Source organism: Acomys minous (assembly GCF_964271855.1).
Source record: "Acomys minous genome assembly, chromosome: 8".
Classification (NCBI taxonomy): Eukaryota; Metazoa; Chordata; class Mammalia; order Rodentia; family Muridae; genus Acomys; species Acomys minous.
In genome coordinates this window covers 103,401,346-103,421,272 of record NC_140489.1, presented here as the reverse complement: position 1 = coordinate 103,421,272, position 19,927 = coordinate 103,401,346, and the positions used below count along the sequence as shown (strand labels likewise).

Below are 19,927 nucleotides of genomic sequence, written 5' to 3'. Positions count from 1 at the left end.
ACCCATTCCACATTTTTAAAAAGGGTCACTTAATTAAAAACTATGAGAGGCACTCAAAGACTCCAAAACAAACCTTTGTTAGCAGTGAGATCCAACAGAACCTGCCCCCCAAACATTAGCGCTAGCCCTAAGCACTAGCCCTAAGCCCTCACCACTGACAGAGTCGCCTCTCTTTCAGTATCAGCTTCTCTCCTTTGCTTCTCCCCCATCATGGTTGCCTTTGTTTCCCCCATCATGTTTGCCTTTGTTTTCCCCAGCACTATGCTGTGCGAAATGGACACCACCAAGGAAATGTGCCTACTGAGTGCATGGACTAGGACCACACTCAGTAGAGAGGGGGCAAAAGTTTCAACACCTAACTATAAAAAACTATGTATACAGCCAGGTGTGGTGGCACACACCTGTAATCCCAGCACTCAGAGAGGCAGAGGCAGACAGATCTCTGTGAGTTCAAGGCCAGCCTGGTCTACAAAGCAAGTCCAGGACAACCAAGGCTACACAAAGAAACCCTGTCTTAAAAACCAATAACTACTATATATACATATTATTTTTATGTTTAATATATGCTTTAATGTTTTGAAGATATATATCAAAAAACACTAAAACTTTTTTTCCTTGCTACTTTTTTAATGTGGCCTCCAGCAGTTGTTAAAATACATTAAGTGGCTTGTATTTTAGTCTGCTATTATGTTGGTGTGTTGGTATGTTGTTTCTACTGGAAGAATATAGCTCTGTACAGTCCTAAAGCAAGTTTCTTTAGCATAACAACATCTTGGGAAGAAAAAGGGTTTTCTCCTCCTACTTTAGTTTCCAAATGTACTACAAAGACTCTGACTAGTGAAGGAGAAATCATCCAACCTCTTCTGGGTATTAAGGCAACTGTGCTAGCCAGCCCTACCAGAATTGTGGGAACAGGAAAGAGAAAATACTGCATAGAATACTAGCAGTAATGTCTGTCTGTCTGTCTGTCTGTCTTCCAGTGGTAAGATTCATCCTGTGGCCTCACACATGTGAGGAAAATACTCTTCCACTGATCTACATCTCCACCGTTGGGCACAATGTACTATCACAAGAACAAGGGAAGAGAGATGGAAGGCAGATCAAGACAAGCATCCACTGTGCCATAGGGATACGCAGCACCTCCATCTAACAGTGGCAAGACTGACCAAAGTCCCTTTCTCAATGTTAGCAGTGACAATAAACCACATAGCCCTTGAATAAATGAGGTTGCTGAGTCATGAACCAGAATGGCAGGCACAAGATACCCACGGGACAAGTACTTGAGATTTCTACACTTGAACATGCAATCAAATGTGGCTAATCCAAGGATGTTTGCTAAGCCCTGAGCCTGGCCACTCGTGAGTAGTGCTGACTTCAAAGAGGAAGTCAAGAAGACACTGGCCTTATTCTACATTGGCATAAGCTGGCAACACTGAAACCTCTGGCCTACGTACTGTCATTATTAAGCATGTAACAGGTCTGGAAATACTTAGAGTTTGCATCTAACACACTAAATTATACAGGAAAACATCCATAGCAATGGTTCCCAAGCTGCTCAGAACACACCCTAACAAGGGCTGAAAACCTCACAGAATTCTTAGGTAGGTATTATCTGGGTTGGTATAGTCTTTCTGTTTTGCTTTGTTTTGTTCTGTTCTGCTTTGTTTTTGGGGTAGTTTTTTGGTTGATTGCTTCCTTGCTTCCTTGGTTGGTGGGCTGGTTTTAGACAGGGTCTCACTAAGGAACCCTGATTGGCCTTGAAGTCACCATGTAGACCAGGCTGCCCTGGAAATCACAGGCTCTACCTGCCTCTGCCTCTCAAGCCATGATGCTTGGCTACTAACAACTAACTTTTTGGCATATACTATATTCATATTTTAATGTATAGACTGGGCCTAGATCCACCTACACATATGTAGCATATGTGTAGCAAGTCTACTATGAGTCCCCTAACAACGGGAGTAGGGGCTGTCTGTCACTCTGCTGCCTGCCACTGGATCCATTTTCCCCAGCTGAGCTGCCTTGTCAGGTCCCAGTGGGAGAGAATGTGCTTACTTCTGCTGCAACATGGGGTGCCAGGTGGGTTGACACCCCTTGAGGGCCTCCCCTTCTTTAAGAAGGAGGCAGGGGAAAAGGAGGTAGGAGTGTGAGAGTAGGACTGGGAGGGGACTGCAATCAGGCTGTAAAGTGCTTAAAAAATTTTTTTTAAACCTTCACAGTCCAAAAAAAAAAAAAAAAACCAAACAAAAAAACAAAAAAAAAACTGACTTTAAAAGAAAACAAGCTTTATGGGGTTTATCGTGTTTTTTTCTATAAGATTTAAAATGTTAGACACAAGTATCTTATCCTTATTATTTGTATAGGTACTTGATTGTTCCAGAATTATCTTATTCAAAAGATAATTTTTTCACCTGTGAACTAAATTTGCACTTTTGTCAAAAAAAACACTGGCTCACATAGGTCTATTATGAATATTGTATTTTGTTCCAATGTTTTATACTGACTTCTGGGTTACTACACCTTGGTAGTAAGTCTTTTTATTAAATGGCAAATTGACCCTTACTAAGCAATCAAATCTGGGAAATATAACAGTCAGAGTATTACCAGTCCAGACAGGCCTTTCAGACGTATCTGGAGATATCCTTACAGATAAGATGGAAAAATGCAGTGAGTGCTGGCAATAGCTAGGCAGGGCATCAAAAAGTTGACAGCACAGAAGTAGGAGTAGAGCGTTGGGTGTACATCAGCTGGTGTGTGCTGCAAGCCTCTGTTGAAACAGAGCCAACGACTTCTACTCATCAAGTCTATGTGCTATGATGCTAAAAGGAAAACTGAAAATCTGACCCAGAATTCAACCCTACTACATGAAAATGTGTACGCATACATGATCAACAGCAAGTAGGTGTTACAAGACCACAAGGTCAATAAATGGCATAAGACAATAGGGAGAGAGAGAGGGGTGGGGGTCTTCATCTGTAACAACTGATTCATTGCCTCTGTATAACTTACTATTCGGATTTCAGTGGCTTGGTCCAGAGGAATATTATATTTCCTTCCTCTATTTTTACTGCTATAACAGAATATCACATCCCAGTAAGTTTGTTTGTTTACCAACACCTAAATAGTGTCCACCATTTTTATTAATTTTTAAGTTAGTACACCAAGAAATGGGTTTCACTGCAGCATTTTCCTACACAGTCATTATGCTTCCTCGGCTCTGTCCCCAGGTCTGTCCTTGTCCCTCTTGCCTACCCCATGCAGGTTCCCTTTTCCCCTCTGAGTGGTCTCCCCTTTCTCTTCCACTTCATATGTACTAAAACAAGTCTTAAGACACAGTGTGAGTTTTCCAGTGTTGCTTTTCCTTTTCAAAGTTGCACAAGCTATTCTGAGTCTTTGGTATTTCAAAATAAATTTCAGAATCTGGTTGTCAATTTTTACAAAATTTGCCTGCTAAAATTTTGACTTGCTAGGATTGTGTTAGAGCTATATAACAATTCAGGGAGAACTGATGTCTTACAGTATTGAGTCTTCTGACATATAAACATCTGCTTAGCTCTTCTTTAGTTTCTCTCTACCATGTTATACTTCTTAGTATAAAGGTAACTGCTAGACTGTAAAGAACAGCTACAATGGTGACGTTCTGGGGGGAAAGTAGAAGGAAATGGTCATCAGAAACCCTGTGAAACAGCAGATCTGGACAAAGCACGATGATGCCCTAAAGGAAAGCACTGGCTCTTTCTTGTGTGGCCGTTTCATTTCCATGGAGATGGGAAAGAAGCTCACAATAACCATAACAATAACAATAGAGAGTGTGTGCCAAGCAGGAGGATACGGAGTTGAAGGGACACTGCGTAACACACAATGCTTTAATGTAGTGCTCCCATGGCATTCACATTGGTACATTCTGCATTTAGTTGTTATTAATTAGTGGCCAAATACTAATGTTCCAAGAAATGAACTATAAACCATAGCAATGTTTGCATTATGCTGGCACACTTCCACTGTTTACCAATTATGTATGGACTAATTTGTGTTGCTAAAACACACTGTGCAACAGAACACAGTGTTCTTGCAAGATTAGCATTCTCTGTGGGACAGAACTGAAGTCAGGTGAACTGACTTGAGATACAGTTCATTCTATGATTGAAATTTTAAAAACAAACCTACAAGCCAACCATTTTTAAAAAGCAAAATTAAACTGCAAAACAATCAAAGAAAATCAAAATGAGAAAATTCACAGCTTGTGACTGTTCTTCAGTTTTCATAAGATAATGCACTGATGTCAGAATTACAATATGTCACATCTTGGTATTTGGGGTGAATTACTGAGCTTGGAATTCTGGCTGGGGAAAAAATAAGAAGGAAAAATGTAGTAATAATTATATGTTAATTTAAATGAAATCTTTTCGCCAGAGTAACACTTAAAATAAGTAATAAATTTAACACTCTTAAATACTCATTAGATTACTAAATAATATCCAAACCATGCCTATTCTGTATCTTCTGCCAGCACAGAAGTCATATTAGCTCACTTCCTAACGCTTTAACAAAATGCCTGAGTATGACGGGGTGCTGGATAGCTTTATGCCAGCTTGACACAAGATAGAGTCATTTGGGAAGAGGGAACCTCAACTGGGAAAATTCCCTCACCATCTGGCCTGTGGGTAAGCCTTGTGTGGCATTTTCTTTATTGATGGCTGATGTGGAAGGGCACAACTCAGTGTGGGCAATGCCATCCTGGACTGGTGGTCCTGGGTGCTCTAAGAACACAAGGCCATGAAGAGCAGCAAGTCAGTAGGCAGGGTTGTTCGCCATGGCGTCTGTACCGGTTCCTGCCTCCAAGCTCAAGCTTTGAGTTCTCACCCTGACTTAATGCTAGACTACAAGTGTAGGTGAAGTAAACCCCTTCCTCCCTGAGTTGCTTTTGGTCATGGTGTTTTATCACAGTAATAGAAAAAGACAGATGGTTAATACTGGTTGTTAATTTGATAGGAACTAGAAACACTTAGGAGAGAAACTTCTGGGCACATCTATAAAGGATTTCCTAGATTAGAGTAACTGAGGTGGTGATACCAACTCAAACTGTGGGCCACATCATTCCATGGGCCCGGGGTCCAGGCCTGAAGGAGAAAGGGGGCTGAGCAACAGCACTCATACCCTCGGCTTCCGGACTGCTGCTGTAACATGGCCAGCTACCTCATGTGCCTGCTGCCACACTTTCTCTGCCATGGTGGGCTGTAGCTCCAGATGGTGAAACAAGACAATTCCTTCCTTCCTTCCTTCCTTCCTTCCTTCCTTCCTCCCTCCCTCCCTCCCTTCCTTCCACTGCTTGCACTAGGTATTTTTTCACAGTAATACAAACAGCAGCTGATATGATAGAGCAACTTAAAGAAAAATATTAATTTGGGTTTATGATTTTGGAGATTTCATCCATAATCAATTCTTCCATTGCGTTTGGCCTGTAACAAGAAGAGCCCAGTGTAGAGTGAAACTACTCCTCTCATAAGCAAGAAGCCAAGGAGCCAAGATGAGGAGGAGACCAGGGCCCACAGCTCCCTGCTAGGATCTGCTTCCAGTGACCTAAGTATCTTCTGCCACACCTGCCCTTTGGGACAGGGACGACAAACCTTTAATACACGGGCCTTTGGAAGATACTCAAGTTCAAATTTATAACAGAAAGTTGTTAAATGCTGTCTTGCTTTTACTTCCTTGACATCCCCAATAGTCCTGTGTGGTATGGCTAGCACCTTAACCAGTTCTAACTGCTATCACAAAATACTATATAACTAGATAGCATTTTTTAAAGTAGGTTATTTCATACAGTCCTAGGAAACCCAAAACCAAGGCCACAGCAGATCTGGTTCAAGAGTAGTGGCTTCTTGCTGTCAACATATGGTAGATGGGCCTAAAGAGCTCTCAGGGGTCTCTTTTAGATAGAATAGTGCCTCAACCTCTCATGCTTGTCAAGTAAGAGCCACTTATTTGTCTATCCAAGACATACCACATACCTTTGAAAAGAAATGCCCTTTCCATAATCTAGAAGATGAGCAAACTACTGCTCATGGGCACAATCCAACCCAAGCCCTGCTTTTGAAAATAAAGTTTTATTGGACCCCAGCCATACTCACTCGTTTACATATTGCATGAAACTGCTTGCATACTGTGACAGCAGAGTAGTTGTGACAGAAACCATATGGCACATCAGCCTTAAATTTTACTATCATGCCCTTTAGAGAGTGCTGGCCCTCACAGCTAGAGAGAATTGTTCTAGAGAAGAGAGGTGTGACAAGGACAGCAAACTAAAAGTCACAAGTCCCACAGTCAATGAAGAAACAGCCAGCATTTCCCAGCAGAATAAATGTTCAGTCCATATCCCTGTTCCTTCGTGATTAAGTCCCAAATGTACATTTTGGCTCAATGCTAGCAAAGACAAATCAGGCTGGAATAAACTGCACACTTCTTTTCTATGCTTTCTTCTAGGTACGCATTCTTGCTTTTATGCAAGTATGCACCCTCCTATTTAATCAGACAGAAACTATTTCCCTTGAGATAAGAAGATGAAGGCTCCCAGTGAATTCATTATCCCCTTTCAAGCACCAGACAACTACTCTGCTTTAAAACCAAATTGCACAAGAATGAGTTAAGGCAGTCTTTCTAAAGGCTGCTTATTAAGTGTGACTTTATTGGATCAAAAAAAAATGCCTCAAGTAAAAGGTCTCTAATTCGAAGACATTTAACTGTATGATACACAGACATGCACGCACGCACGCACGCACGCACGCGCGCACACACACACATACACACACTGTAAAAGACACACAGACACACACTGTAAAAGAATCTTTTATTCTGTTTCCATTGTTGTCTCAGATGCTTACTGCCTCTGTCTGCTAACCCAGGCCTAATCTTGGATGCTTCTAGCCTCCTTACAATCTAACCTAGGCCTAGAATATTTTCAGCCTCTGAGATTCACTGCTTAATAAACTCATCCTTTCTTATTCTTTCTGAGCTCAAAGCTGGCTGGCTCAACCCAGCTGCTGTGGCTGAAACTCCTCTCCCAGCTGACTTATTCAATCTGGCTTTTCTCTCTGCCTCTGAATTGCTCTGCTTAGCCTCAAACTAATTCCAGCAATCTTTTCTAATCTTCTGGCTCCTTCTCATTCTTGGTCTAGCTGCATCTAGCTGGTTCTCTCATTTAACCTCTGTAAAACTCTCCCAGTAAAACAGACTCCTCCCCCTGCTCTGCATTGTCCCTTAAGTAGTTTCCCTTTCCTCTCTCTTCTCGTGAGAGTTGGGTGTTTCCTATTCTGTTAAATCTTTCTCTGATTCATCACCTTGTCTGCCACTCAATTAAACATCACTTTTAAACATGGGTGCTTCCTTCTACAAACTATCTTTACTTTCATTGCTTGGGATTACTGGAATATACCACCACACCTGGACCTAAGATTTTCTTTACCTAAACTTGCTCTATACCCGGTTGGCCTTGAACTCAGATCTGCCTGCCTCTGTGTCCTGTATTAAAGGTGTTTGTATTCCAGCCAAATCACACAGACCTAGAAGATCTGTGGATGTGATCTCTTGCCAGAGCAGCCATGTTCTGAAGTAACGTTCTTCTACACACAACAAAACCGTGAGGTCCACCTCTAAGTTTAGTCACTTAGGAGGGTGAGAGGGCCCTGGGGGTTTGCAATGTGATGTCTGCTGAGAAGTAATCATCATCAATAGCACCACCCTAACATACTTTCTAGACTTAAAATAAAGGGGATATTTGGGAGAGAGCACCCACTTCGTTCCTAGAAAACTGGTAAAGCTGAGTGGACTTTCCAGCAATGCTGAGTTATAAAGGACAGTGTAAGAATTCATTGCTCACCCCCCAAATTCCAGGGTCACTCAGCAGCCTCACTCTTCTCTGAGAGTAAAAACTGCAAACCTCCATCAACTCTAAGGAAAGGCCAGAGAAATGACAAAGTTCAAAGTTCTACCTGTTTATTAAGACCTGATTCTTAACAGCAAGGCACAAAATGTGACTGTCACACAAATACTGTCAAACACACCACCACCTGTGGGTGTTTCCCACTAACATAGCTTTTAAACTTTTCAAAGGCAGACAGACTATCAGGAAGATTGTTGTCATATACCCATACATTAAGAACTTAAATGGTATGTCTTTAGAGAGACAAACTTGAGCTGTCTGGATAGAAGCTGTAGAATCCACACAGTGTAGACACTCAGCGCTCATCAGGCCTCACAAGCAGAGGCTCAAAAGTCTCGGAGGAAACCACGGAGGCGAGAGGGAAGCAGCAGACACTCATGGGGCATGAGGGAGGCCTGCACAGTGGAACAGTGTGTTTTCGCTGCTGACTGACAGTCACCTCAACACAAGAGATAAAGCGAAAGTGCCAACAGAGACAATGTGATTTTCCCAAAGGCTCTCAATCAAGGATGCTAAAACCAAATCAGCTGGGTCTACTTAGGTCCCCAAACAAAACCCCTTCTCTGGGATTATTCTGCATAGGAGGCTATTGTTTCAGTTGCTTCGCTTGGTCTCTTCAATGCTAGCTTCCTACATTCCCTTTGTTAAAATGGCAACTGGGTGTATTTCCTAACCTGTCACTCACTCACTGATAGCAAACTCCTTCCCTGACCACCGTGCTCTCATGCCTGAGCTCCTGGCAAGGTTACATGTGTCGTTTCTTTCCACTCCCAGCTGTTCACTCACAGCATCTGGTCATTCCTTTCTTCACGGACATTTGTTTAATATTACCTCATAGTTCTGGGCTCCTCTGTCCTTGTACCTATACACAGTTCTTCTCGGCTGGACCTTCCAAGCTCAGGCCTTTGTTCGCTTACTGCGTCAGGCTGAACTTCCTCCTTCAAAGTGTTATCTCTGGCTTCATTACCCTCTTCTCCACACTGACCTCCTAAGGTAGTGGTTCTCAACCTGTGGATCTCAACCAGATATTTGTATTACATTCATAACAGGAGCAAAATTACAGCTGTGAAGTAGCAATGGCAATAATTTTATGGTTAGGGTCACCACAGCATAAGGAACGGTACTAAAGCGTTACAGTATTAGGAAGGCTGAGAAACACAGTCTTGGGGCCCTTCCCCTTATTGCAAATGGGAACTGCTCTGACTATCTCTTTATTCTTCTATTAAGTAGGTGAATTCTTCAGGAAAATGCTGCAAGAGAACAGGCTCCCAGGCTGGGAAGAGAACATACCCAAGGTGGCACTTCTGGAAATTCTCACGGCCCTGGCAGGATGCTGAGGAAAGCTACCTGCTTCAGATTAATATTTCACCCTATTAATCTGAAGTCATGAAAACAGCACTGCAGAAAAGACTCAACTTTAGAAGTCCCCAAATGAAGAGTGTCCCTGCAGTCATGCACCCACTGCATAAACTCTCCTGCACTGAGGTGCCCCCGCCTCTTTTCTAGCCCCTGTCCTGAGTTTTCCTAACCATTCTTACGTATGACAACCCCTACTTTTTCATAGTTTCACTCTTTTTTATTGTAATTGTCAACCAATATTAATTTACAGATTAATAGGTTTCTCTGTGCTATTTCCATACCATATCTGCATTTTTAAAAATCTACTATATAGATTGGTTCCCAGGTGGGCCTTCATTATTTCCAATTAATGATTATTAACTATATGATCAACTAAATTATACGGTACTTGAGAGTAGTGATTAGCGCTTGGATTTTGAATGTGTGTGTGTTGGGGTGGGGGGTGGGGAGGAGATTGCCTCATCCTAGTACCCTTCTGAATCTAAATCAATACTGAGGTATTAGCATAGACTGTATACCGAAGGCAAACACCCCTATTTGGTAGAGATTATAGAAGCCCCGGACGCTGTGGGGCTCAGATATTGACTAAAATCCTAGTTCAAAGCCCCTCACCCTTGGGCCATTACATCACAAACTGAACATACATATCACACAAAGGGAAAAACAGCTTTCCTTTGCCCCGAGGTTATCACAGTCCATGGGTCGGGATTGACGTAATGAGATACTCTTGGCTTATGTATGGTTTGTTTTGGTTTTGGGGGTTGGGGGTGTTTGTTTGTTTAATATTCATCAGATAGTCATCAGACACTAGTCTGGATGAGGGTGCTTGCCAACAAGCCTGATGATCTGAGTTCAATCCCAGGAACCCACATGTTAAAAAGGAGAGAACTGACTTCGGCAAGTTGTTCTTGGACCTCCCTCCACACACGCCTTGACAAGAACACACACTTGAAATATATAAGTAAGAATAAAAATAGTTATCTTTGCCATCACTTTTTTAAAAGGCAGATATTTTTCATATTCAGAAAATTAAAACCCCACGCTTCTGGGCTCCTTATACAAACATCTGCATATTTGGCACAGCAGACCCTACCGTCACAGGGAAAACAACGCTAGCTGTTCAGCAGCTGCTGCGCTAGATGAAGCACAGGCAAGCAGGCTCAGTACCATTCTCACCGTGTCCTGCTACGTGACACCAAGCCAGAGCCAGTTTTGATCAGTACCTGCCTGGCCCCGTGAGCATCTGCTAAGCCAGCTTTGACTGAATCAGGGCTGGTGCCATGTGCTTAACCTTTGAACCACAGTCAGGTGCTGCTGAGGCAGCTTGCTCCTGTACCAATCAGATGACCACAGCAGCAGGGACGCTTTGGTGTCGCCCTCCCTGTTAGTGGGCCTGCCTTGGCCTCCTAAACATATCCTGATAGGCTCACCATCCTGTCTGCTTTCTGTCTCTACTTGGCAGTCTGAACTGCGCGTTTCACTGTGCACCCTGACAGGTCAGACGGCCACAGTGGGTAGCTTCAGAAGAAAGATGACCGCCTTGTCTCCTGACAGATGAACAACACAGCTTTTTCAGCAGCAATTCATTTTCCTAGTGTCAGGATTCCGATCCCATAGGGAACACAATTTCAGTAAGCAGCCCATTGGGGTGGGATGCATAGTCTCCCGGTGTCACATAAAGTGGAGCCAGGAAGACTGCTGCAGAACCCAGAAGTCCAGGAACTTCAGTCATAGGAAACCACTTTTGGCTCTGCTTCTAGCCTGGCCTCATCATATCCTGTGGAGGGACACTCCAGAACTATGTAGCCTCCATGAACGATGTGACATTTTCTTATCCAAAGAAAACTTGCTGCTGATATTTTTTGCAAGGTTGTGTTTATCGTGTGCACTATAAGCTGGCTGGTTTTACGTCAACTTGACAAGTTAGAGTTATCAAAGAGAAGGAAGTCTCAACTGAGAAAATGTTTCCAGAACATTAGGCTATAAGCAGACAAGCCTGTATGCATTTTTAAAATTAGTGATTGGCAGGAAAAGACCCAGCCCTTGTGGGTGGTGCCATGCCTGGGCTAGTGGTCCTGGTTTCTATTTAAAAAAAAAAAAAAAGCAGGCTGAACAAGCCATGACAAGCAAGCCAGCAAGAAAAACCCCTCGGCTCCTGCCTCCATGTTCCTGCCTTGTTTGAGCTCTGGCCTTGATATCCTTCAATAGGCCATGATTCAAGATATGTAAGGCAAATAAACCCTTTCCTGCCCAAGCTGCTTTGGGCTGTGGTGTTTCATCACAACTCTAGAAGAGTAACTAAGGCACACTAACAGCAGGAAATAACTGCCACTTAGCCCTCCAGTGCAGCGACATTGGACAGTTTCCTACGATATGACTAAAGAGAGTCCCACCAATAGGACTTTCCTGTCAATCTGTATAAAACAAGAAACCAATTCAAATATGTATACACACCTTGTCAACAAATTTCTTCCCTTCCTCCAAATTATTATATTTGTAGTTTTTCAGAATTTATTATTCGGATGATAAAAATTAGTATCTTTTCTTTTATCACAGTATGGTTTTTAGGAAAACAATAGAAAAATACAATGCCTTTTTATTGTTATGCTTTTAGCTTTAGTATTTCACAGAGCAAGTAGTAAAGATAGGAAAACTGTCTTCTAATGATTAGCTCTTTCCTATGAGAAAGAATCCAGTCACCCCTGGGTTATCTTTGGGGTGCTGCTTCCGTGACTCCTTGTAGATGGCAAAATCTGCCGGGTGCTGAGGTTGGTAATATAAAACAATACAGTATTTGCATTAAACTATGTGCATCTTCCCACAGACTTCTACTATCTTGTACCATATAAGTGTTTTTAAAATAATTGCTATGGCACATTATGGAATGATTACACTCCCCATATTAAAACAAAACAAAACAAAACAAAACACTATACACTTTTATTGCAGGTGCATTTTTCCAAATACTCAATCTTTGCCTGGCTATATTCATAGATTCTGACTCAGTACCTGTGTCTCTGCATGGTCAAATGCATATAATTTTAAGATAGTCTTTCTTTGGTTAAGTACTGTGATGAGTAATTACATATTGCCCATGTCACTAGCCTCCCCCCGCTGTTCTGTAGACCACAGTTTCTCCCTACAACTACATCAGACAGGCATGGAACTGAGCACAAAAGGAAGAGACTTGGGAAGGTCGGGCCATCTGTGACTGATGCCTGGGAAACACGGGGATAGCGTGCTGCTGTGGGGCGGGCTACACAAGTGAGTCCTGTTACAGGTTCCCTGTGGCTTACATGAGCTGGTGCTGAAGAACTATAACCTGCAAATAAAGAGGAGCGACTGGAAACTGGCTTTCCAGTGACGGAGTTTTTATCTATGTAAGTCTTTCAATTAGCTCAACTGAAAGTAGAATTCTGGGACTGAAGTTAGGCATCATTTAAACACCATATCCTCTAAGAATAAAAACTAATACCTATCACAGAATATTCATTAAACCAGTCATCCTAACATCACAGAATCCATTAGTAAGTGTATTTTGTATCATTGATAATATGAGCTTAAGAGTAGATGGTGAGCTACCACAACGCAATGAACCTCACTGCAGCAACAGGCAAAGGCCTTGCTACCTCAGTACTCACAAGTTCTGCTAAGCAAAGCGAAGAGAGCTGCTTTCCTCGTGACAAAGCACACCAAAACTCCAGAAGCTGGAGGAGTTAACTTTACTTTTACCCTCACAGAAACAGTTACAGACCTAAAAGTTAGGTAGGAAACATCCAAATACAATTAGCAGAGTGAAGAGTTCCTGCTGTAAATGTTCTCCAGAGAGCACAGCAAGGGGCTGCGGAGATGATGGCTGCGCTGCGAGGAGCACTTGCTGCTCTTGAGGAGGACCTGGGCTTGATCCCCAGTATCCATGTGGTGACTCACACCATCCATGACCCCAATTCCTGGGGATCCAATACCCTCTTCTGAGCTCCATAAGACACCAGGCACACACGTCGTGTGCAAGCATATCGTCCTATTGTTCAGGCAAAACACTTATACACATAAAGTAAAATACATCTTTTTTTTTTTAAAGCATAGCCACATGTCCCATGGCTGTGGCATAACAGATCGTATGTAAAACCCCAACATGTCCTCTGTGCTGTGTTGGGGACTGAACTTGTTTGTTTCCTTGCTTACGTGTGGCTCCACTTGATTGTTCTGCTGTAGTTTTATGTTGCACAAGTTTTTCCTGTTTTATTCTTGTTGTTTTGCTTTTCTGCATAAACTGAAGATCCACAAGGATGTTAGCATGGAGATGCAGGCATTTTATCTATAGCACACGAATTATTTTAGAGTAATTTGAGGACAAAAAAAAAAACCCACATGATCATTTTGGCTCATCTGTTCTGCCTTTCTCTTATCTGGCTGGTAAGGGAACAAGCATAGCATAAAGTAATACTTGTCAAAATGGAAAACATGAAAATATGGGCACTTACAAGAGGAAAGCCCGGGCTTATGAGCTGCACCTGTCAGGACATGAGCATGGACAACAGGGATGTCAATCAGGAAGATCCTCAAGGGACAAGACCCGACAACAAAGCAAATGCCCAGGAACTAATTATAGTGAATTAGTGTCATTACATGAATAATGGACTCATTATTCATGTATTGGATGGTTTTTCGAGACAGGAATTCTCTGTGTAGCCCTGGTTGTCCTGGACTCACTCTGTAGACCAGGCTGGTCTCGAACTCACCGAGATCTGCCTGCCTCTGCCTCCCTGAGGGCTAGGATTACAGTGTGCGCCACCACGCCCAGCTGGATTTGGATGAAAATGACCTGAAGAATTTAGCTGGAATAAATGAAGGAAAACACTGAAGTACACAAGTCACAGGCTCCCAGGAAGACTTTCTGCTGTGATAGCAGAAGGCTTGCTGAAACCAAATTAATTACACATGGTAACCACGGATCACTAGGTCCAGTCCCCACCAAAGCATGAATTCCAGTCTCATTTGGACTTCACAACCAGAGAGGGAAAACTAGTCACTGGAACTAAAAGGTCTAATGAGCTACAAAGGAAAATCCACATTTATTTAAAGGAAAGTAAAACACTTCTCTCTCTTAGAGGAATGAGTACTCTTGGCATTGTGACAGGCACCTTTACTCTCAGCACTCTGGAGACAGAGGCAGGTAGAGCTCTCTGACTTTTAAATAGCGAGTGCCAGGCCAGCCTGTGTTACACGGTGAGACCCTGTCTCAGAAACCACAAAGGACTTTTGGGGTATAGCTTCTGATACTACTAGGAGACAAAAATCTCATGACCTGGGGACGGGAGAGGTGGCCCTCGCCAGCGAAGAGCACATCAGTTGAAGGTCCAGCGCCAAATGGTCAGCCCTGAAACCCTGCATACAAGGAGCAATGAGTGGACTAAACTAGAGATAGATATAGATATGTTTACCATATATGCATGCCATAACATTTAGTAAAAAAGGAGACAATAAAGTTGAAGGAGGGTAGGGAAGGGGTTTATGAGAGAGTTTGGAGAACAAAATGGGAAGGGAGAAATACTATAGCCAAATTATTATTGGGTAAAAAAGGAGGGGAAAAACAAAATAAAATGTTAGACAGAAAAAAACAACAACAATAAAAGTTTCCTAGTGTTTATTTGTGAGAGAGGTCTCACTGTACAGCCTTTGGCTGACCTTGAACTCACTGTATAGACCAGGCTGGCCTTGAATTCACAGAGCTCTGCCTGTGACTGCCTCCTAAATGCTGGGATTAAAGGTGTGTGTCACATGCCCAGCCTCCCCACTCTCCTCTAAGCTTTCAGTCTATATTCTACCAAAACAAACTTCCAACCATTCTCAAGAGAGTCCTGGCTGATGTTTCCGATGTCTATCACGTGTGGGGAACGTATGCATGGATCCTGTCCCTTGTCGGAACAGTTATAAATACAATCAGTTCTCCAAACAACATCAAAGTAAGAAGGCGGGAATTCGGCCTGGCGGTGGTGGCACACACCTTTATGCCAGCACTCCACTCAGGAGGCAGAGGCAGGTGGATTTGTGAGTTTAAGATCAGCCTGGTCTACACAGTGAGTTCCAGGACACCCACAGCTACACAGAGAAACAAAACAGAACAAAAAGGCAGATGTTAAATAAGCACATACTGAAATGTGCTGAGGGCAACCAGCAAAACCTTAAATCATAACCCAAATCCTAATCTGAGGCGAGCCGGGGCCTCTGTCATAGCATTTCCTTTTCATAACTTGCTTTTTGATCTGGCTTCTTCCACTAGCCACAGGCAGTCTTTTGGAGCCCACCTCTTCTCTGCGAAGCATGTACCGACCCTTCCCACACAGTTGTTCCCTAGGCCTCCATCCCGCTTTAAAGAGTGCCATCGATGCTGGCTTAACTAGACTCTGAACCTCTGGGACTGGCCAACTCTGACGGTGCCTGCGTCCAACTGCTGACATAAAAAGATGAAATGCCTTTAGGGAGCATGTTTAATACGCAGAACGCCTTGGACAATTGTCTACGAATCTTTCACCCCAGTAATATTACTAAATAAAAGGATTTTCCCAAATGTAATTTATTTATACTACTGAAGTATAATCACCTTGCAAAAAACCTCATGACTACACAGCTTTGAAGGTTAGAACTTTAGCCCAATGAAACAGAATTCCAGAAAGTTTTCTTGCAGTGAGCATCTTTTTATATTTCATCATCTGAACAAAATGTGAACAAACCAGCTACACAAATATTGAGCTAAATTATCCAAGTTTGATTTGTGTTCTCTGACTGATAATTGCATATTTTTACCTTGAGAAGGTATGTGGGAATGTTGCTGAAGTCTACTGGTAACTTCAATAGAAAACGAGCTGAAAATTCACCAGTCTGTAGGAAAAGAAAGAAAAAAAAAAGATTAAAATATAAAGCAGATTGAGAGGCAATAGTATGCCTAAGAAAACAACCCACCTCAACTGGTTCAATATGCAGACACTTGGAATAGGGTTTCCTAACATAGAGCAGAAAAATAAGGTTGGAAAAGTAGAAGAGGGTTAAAGAGAAGTCTTATACTACTAAAAGGGCACAGTTTTAATGTCAAACTGCATTTTAATGCGTGATAAATTTTTTAAGTAGTACTGCATTTTTTAAAGACTGTGAAAGAATACATGAATGAATATTATTTTTCAAGAGACTGAAACAGGAAGAGCCCCTCCCCTCCCTAGCACTCAGAGCTCTCCTGGTTCTGTCACTTAGCACCACGCAGCTGACACCCATACAGCGTGTGGCGTCCGTGCAGAGAGCTTCCACTCATGTACAGTGACAGTCGGTGCGACCCTGGGACAGTTCTAATCTCTTGAAAGATCATCAATGTTATTAGCAACTAGTGTTTTCACTAATTCCCTTTATAAACTATGTAAAAAAAAGACACACAAAATTAAATATTTAAAGCACTTAAGCTATAAATAATAACCCTAATTGCTGTGTGCGCACACATTCATGTGTTTTATCGGGGAACAAATCTAGGGCTTCATGCATGCTAGGTAAGCACTTTTTCTATTCAGTGACCCAGGGGTTCCAAGGACTCTATGCCAACACATCAAAGCCATGTGTTGAGCTGGCAGGACCCTGAGTCTCCCACCTCTCTCACTGCACGCGTGTCGTGTGGCTGGAAATTTTGACACAGTGAATTCCAATATGACATGTTTGACCAAAAAAAAAAAAAAAAAAAAAAAAAAAAACCACAGATGATCTAAAGCTACTTTAAATAATGGTTCGTGCTCTAGCCTGCCCACTTGGCTTAGAGACACAGATTAATGCATCTCTCATCAGGGAAACTTCTCTTTGTGATAGATGGTAAATAACAAAGAGGCCCACGATTGGCCAAGGTACAGAGAATAAAAAATTTTAGAATGCCCAGCCCAAAATAGGACAGCTATATCAAAACTGCTTTCCCTTAGGGTTCATGGATCATTGCAGAAGAGGAGGTAGAAAGAGTGTAAAAACCTGAGGGGGGGGGATGGCTACAAGGAAACAGTGTCTCCTGGACACAACAGGGCAACTCCACATATGAGTCCCAGCAGCTGTGACAGCATGCACAAGACTTGTGCAAGCTAAAGCCACACCAAACCCCAGCACGGAGAGGGGAGTGGGCACGAAGTCCCACATTTAATCAAGGACGAGCCATTGGCAGCTGACAGCTGCTGAGAGATCTACTGGGAGAAGAGTCCGGGGAGCTCCTGGTAAGGATACACCCTCAGTAGAAGGCTACACATCCAGGAACATACAGGTAGCACACACTAAACTTCATTTGTGAGAGGGAAAAAAAAAAAAACCACAGAGCTGGATGGGTAAGGAAGAGGGTGTGAATCCAGGAGGAACTGGAGGAGAGGTAAATATGACATAGATACATTATATACTTTTGTGTGTATATAATATTTGTATATATTATATATACACACATAATACATAATGTTACCATATTTACATGATAAATATATAACTATAATTTATATATTTATTATACAAATAAAAATTATATCTTTCTCAAAGAACAAACATGTTTTTAAAAAGGATCTCTTTCTCTTGCTTCATGCTGCGATTACCTCAGTATCTTTTGCTCAGGCAGGAAGCCATGCTCCCAACTGACCCTCCCCTCTTCCTCCCGTAAGACCATTCTCCTCCCTGCTCACTCCTCTCAGCACGCACGCATCATCGTAAAAGCGTCTTCTTCAATCTCACTTCCTTGTTATGCTCCCATCTCACTCTTTGTTCTACATTACAAAATCGTCCTGGGGAGAAAAAGTCTACTTGAGGTCTGTATTTCCTCCTTTGGTTTTCTCTCCAGTCAGTCCTTCTTCCCGTCACTCTACCAAAACAGCTCTTGCAAGGTGACCACCCTCCCATTGCCAAATTCTGTGTCATTTCTGCCTTCATCTCAGTGTCTGCAGCATTTTCGGAGGACCAGTCACTGGTTTCTGAAACATAAATCTCTGGCTTCCAGGCCCCTGTTTCCAGGGTCTGCTCTACTCTAGTTTGGCCTCATGTCTAATCTTTTCACTCTAGAAACTCCTGGCCTAACCTCTAAGACCTCCGGCTTTGCTACACTCACCAGCAGACTTCATACAAGCTCATGACCATATTTATTTACCAATGGCTCCCAAATGCTCTCTCCACTCCAGATACTTTCATGGTATTGGAGAAATCAGTTTGAAACTCCCCTGTGTTGGGTTCCTTCCTTCATACTTTATTGCTCATTGCAATAAGCACAAACATTTCTCATGTTCGTCCGCACCTGTACCGCCTGGAGGGGAGCTGCCGGCTGGACACTGCACTGTCACGTGCTACATCATACCATTTCAGCTACAGGTCATTTTCTTCCCAACACACTGTAGTCAGAGCATGATTTTTCTTGTTTAAAATCCTCAGCTGTGGAGATTTAACTCCTTTACAGAGTAAAATGACAAAGAAACAAAAGAGCAAGGGAGCAAAGTATCCAGAGCATCGACCGCGGGCGCTACTTAATATAAGACTTTAGCTGTGTGTGCAGAGAAGAGCAAGCTGTTGAGGAGCTTTATCCATGTTCTGGCAATTATGAATAAGGCTGCTATGAACATGGTTGAGCAAATGTTCTTCTGTGCTGGAGCATCTTCTGGGTATATTCCAAGGAGTGGAATAGCTGGGTCTTGAGGAAGCCCTATTCCCAGTTTTCTGATATAATGCCAGATAGATTTCCAAAGTGGCTGTACTAGTTTGCATTCCCACCAGCAATGAAGGAGTGTTCCTCTCTCTCCACATCCTTGCCAGCATGTGGTGTCACTTGAATTTTTGATCTTAGCCATTCTGGTGGGTGTAAGATGGAATCTCAGAGTTGCTTTGATTTGCATTTCCCTGATGACTAAGGAGGTTGAGCATTTCTTTAAGTGTTTTTCAGTCATTCAATATTCCTGTTGAGAATTCTCTGTTTAGTTCTGAGCCCCATTTCTCGATTGGGTTATTTGGTTTGGTGGTGTTTAATTTCTTGAGTTCTTTATATATTTTGGAAATTAGACCTTTGTCAGATATAGGGTTGGTGAAGATCTTTTCCCAGTCTGTAGGCTTTTACACTATGGAATACTACTCAGCTATTAAAAACAAGGAATTTCCGAAATTTGTGGACAAATGGATTGAACTAGAAATGATTATAATGAGTGAGTTAACCCAGAAGCAGAACGAGTCAAATGGTATATACTCACTTACATCTGGACACTAGCCCAAGGGGCATGTCCCATGAAAGTCTTTGCTTACCAGAAAAGTGGGACAGAGGGGAAGACTTCCAATTGAGACTCTAGGTGAGAGAAACAAGGGAGAATGGGGAAATAGAAGGACCCAGAGGGTCCTAGAAACCTACAAGAAGAACGTTATGATGGGCAGATCTGGGCCCAGGAGTCCTGCTCAAACTATGGCACCAGCCAAGGATAATAAGGGCAGTAAACTCCGAACCCCTACCCAGATCTAGCCAATGAACAGGACATTCTCCACAGTTGAGTGTAGAGTGGGATATGACTTTCACATGAACTCTGGTGCCCCAAATTTGACCACATCCCCTTGATGGGGAGGCCTGGTGGCACTCAGAGGAAGGATAGCAGGCTACCAAGAAGA

At 42.6% G+C, this 19,927-nt stretch overlaps 1 protein-coding gene across 2 annotated transcripts in view; it reads right to left on the bottom strand.

Annotated features, from left to right (window-relative positions):
• BABAM2 (BRISC and BRCA1 A complex member 2) overlaps positions 1 to 19,927 on the bottom strand; it is a 383,154-nt gene that overhangs the window by 228,461 nt on the left and 134,766 nt on the right. For both annotated transcript variants that reach the window (XM_084792766.1, XM_084792765.1), the window contains exon 6: positions 16,103 to 16,177. In XM_084792766.1, coding sequence (XP_084648892.1) covers positions 16,103 to 16,177 — 75 coding nt within the window. The remainder of the gene's footprint in view (positions 1 to 16,102; positions 16,178 to 19,927) is intronic.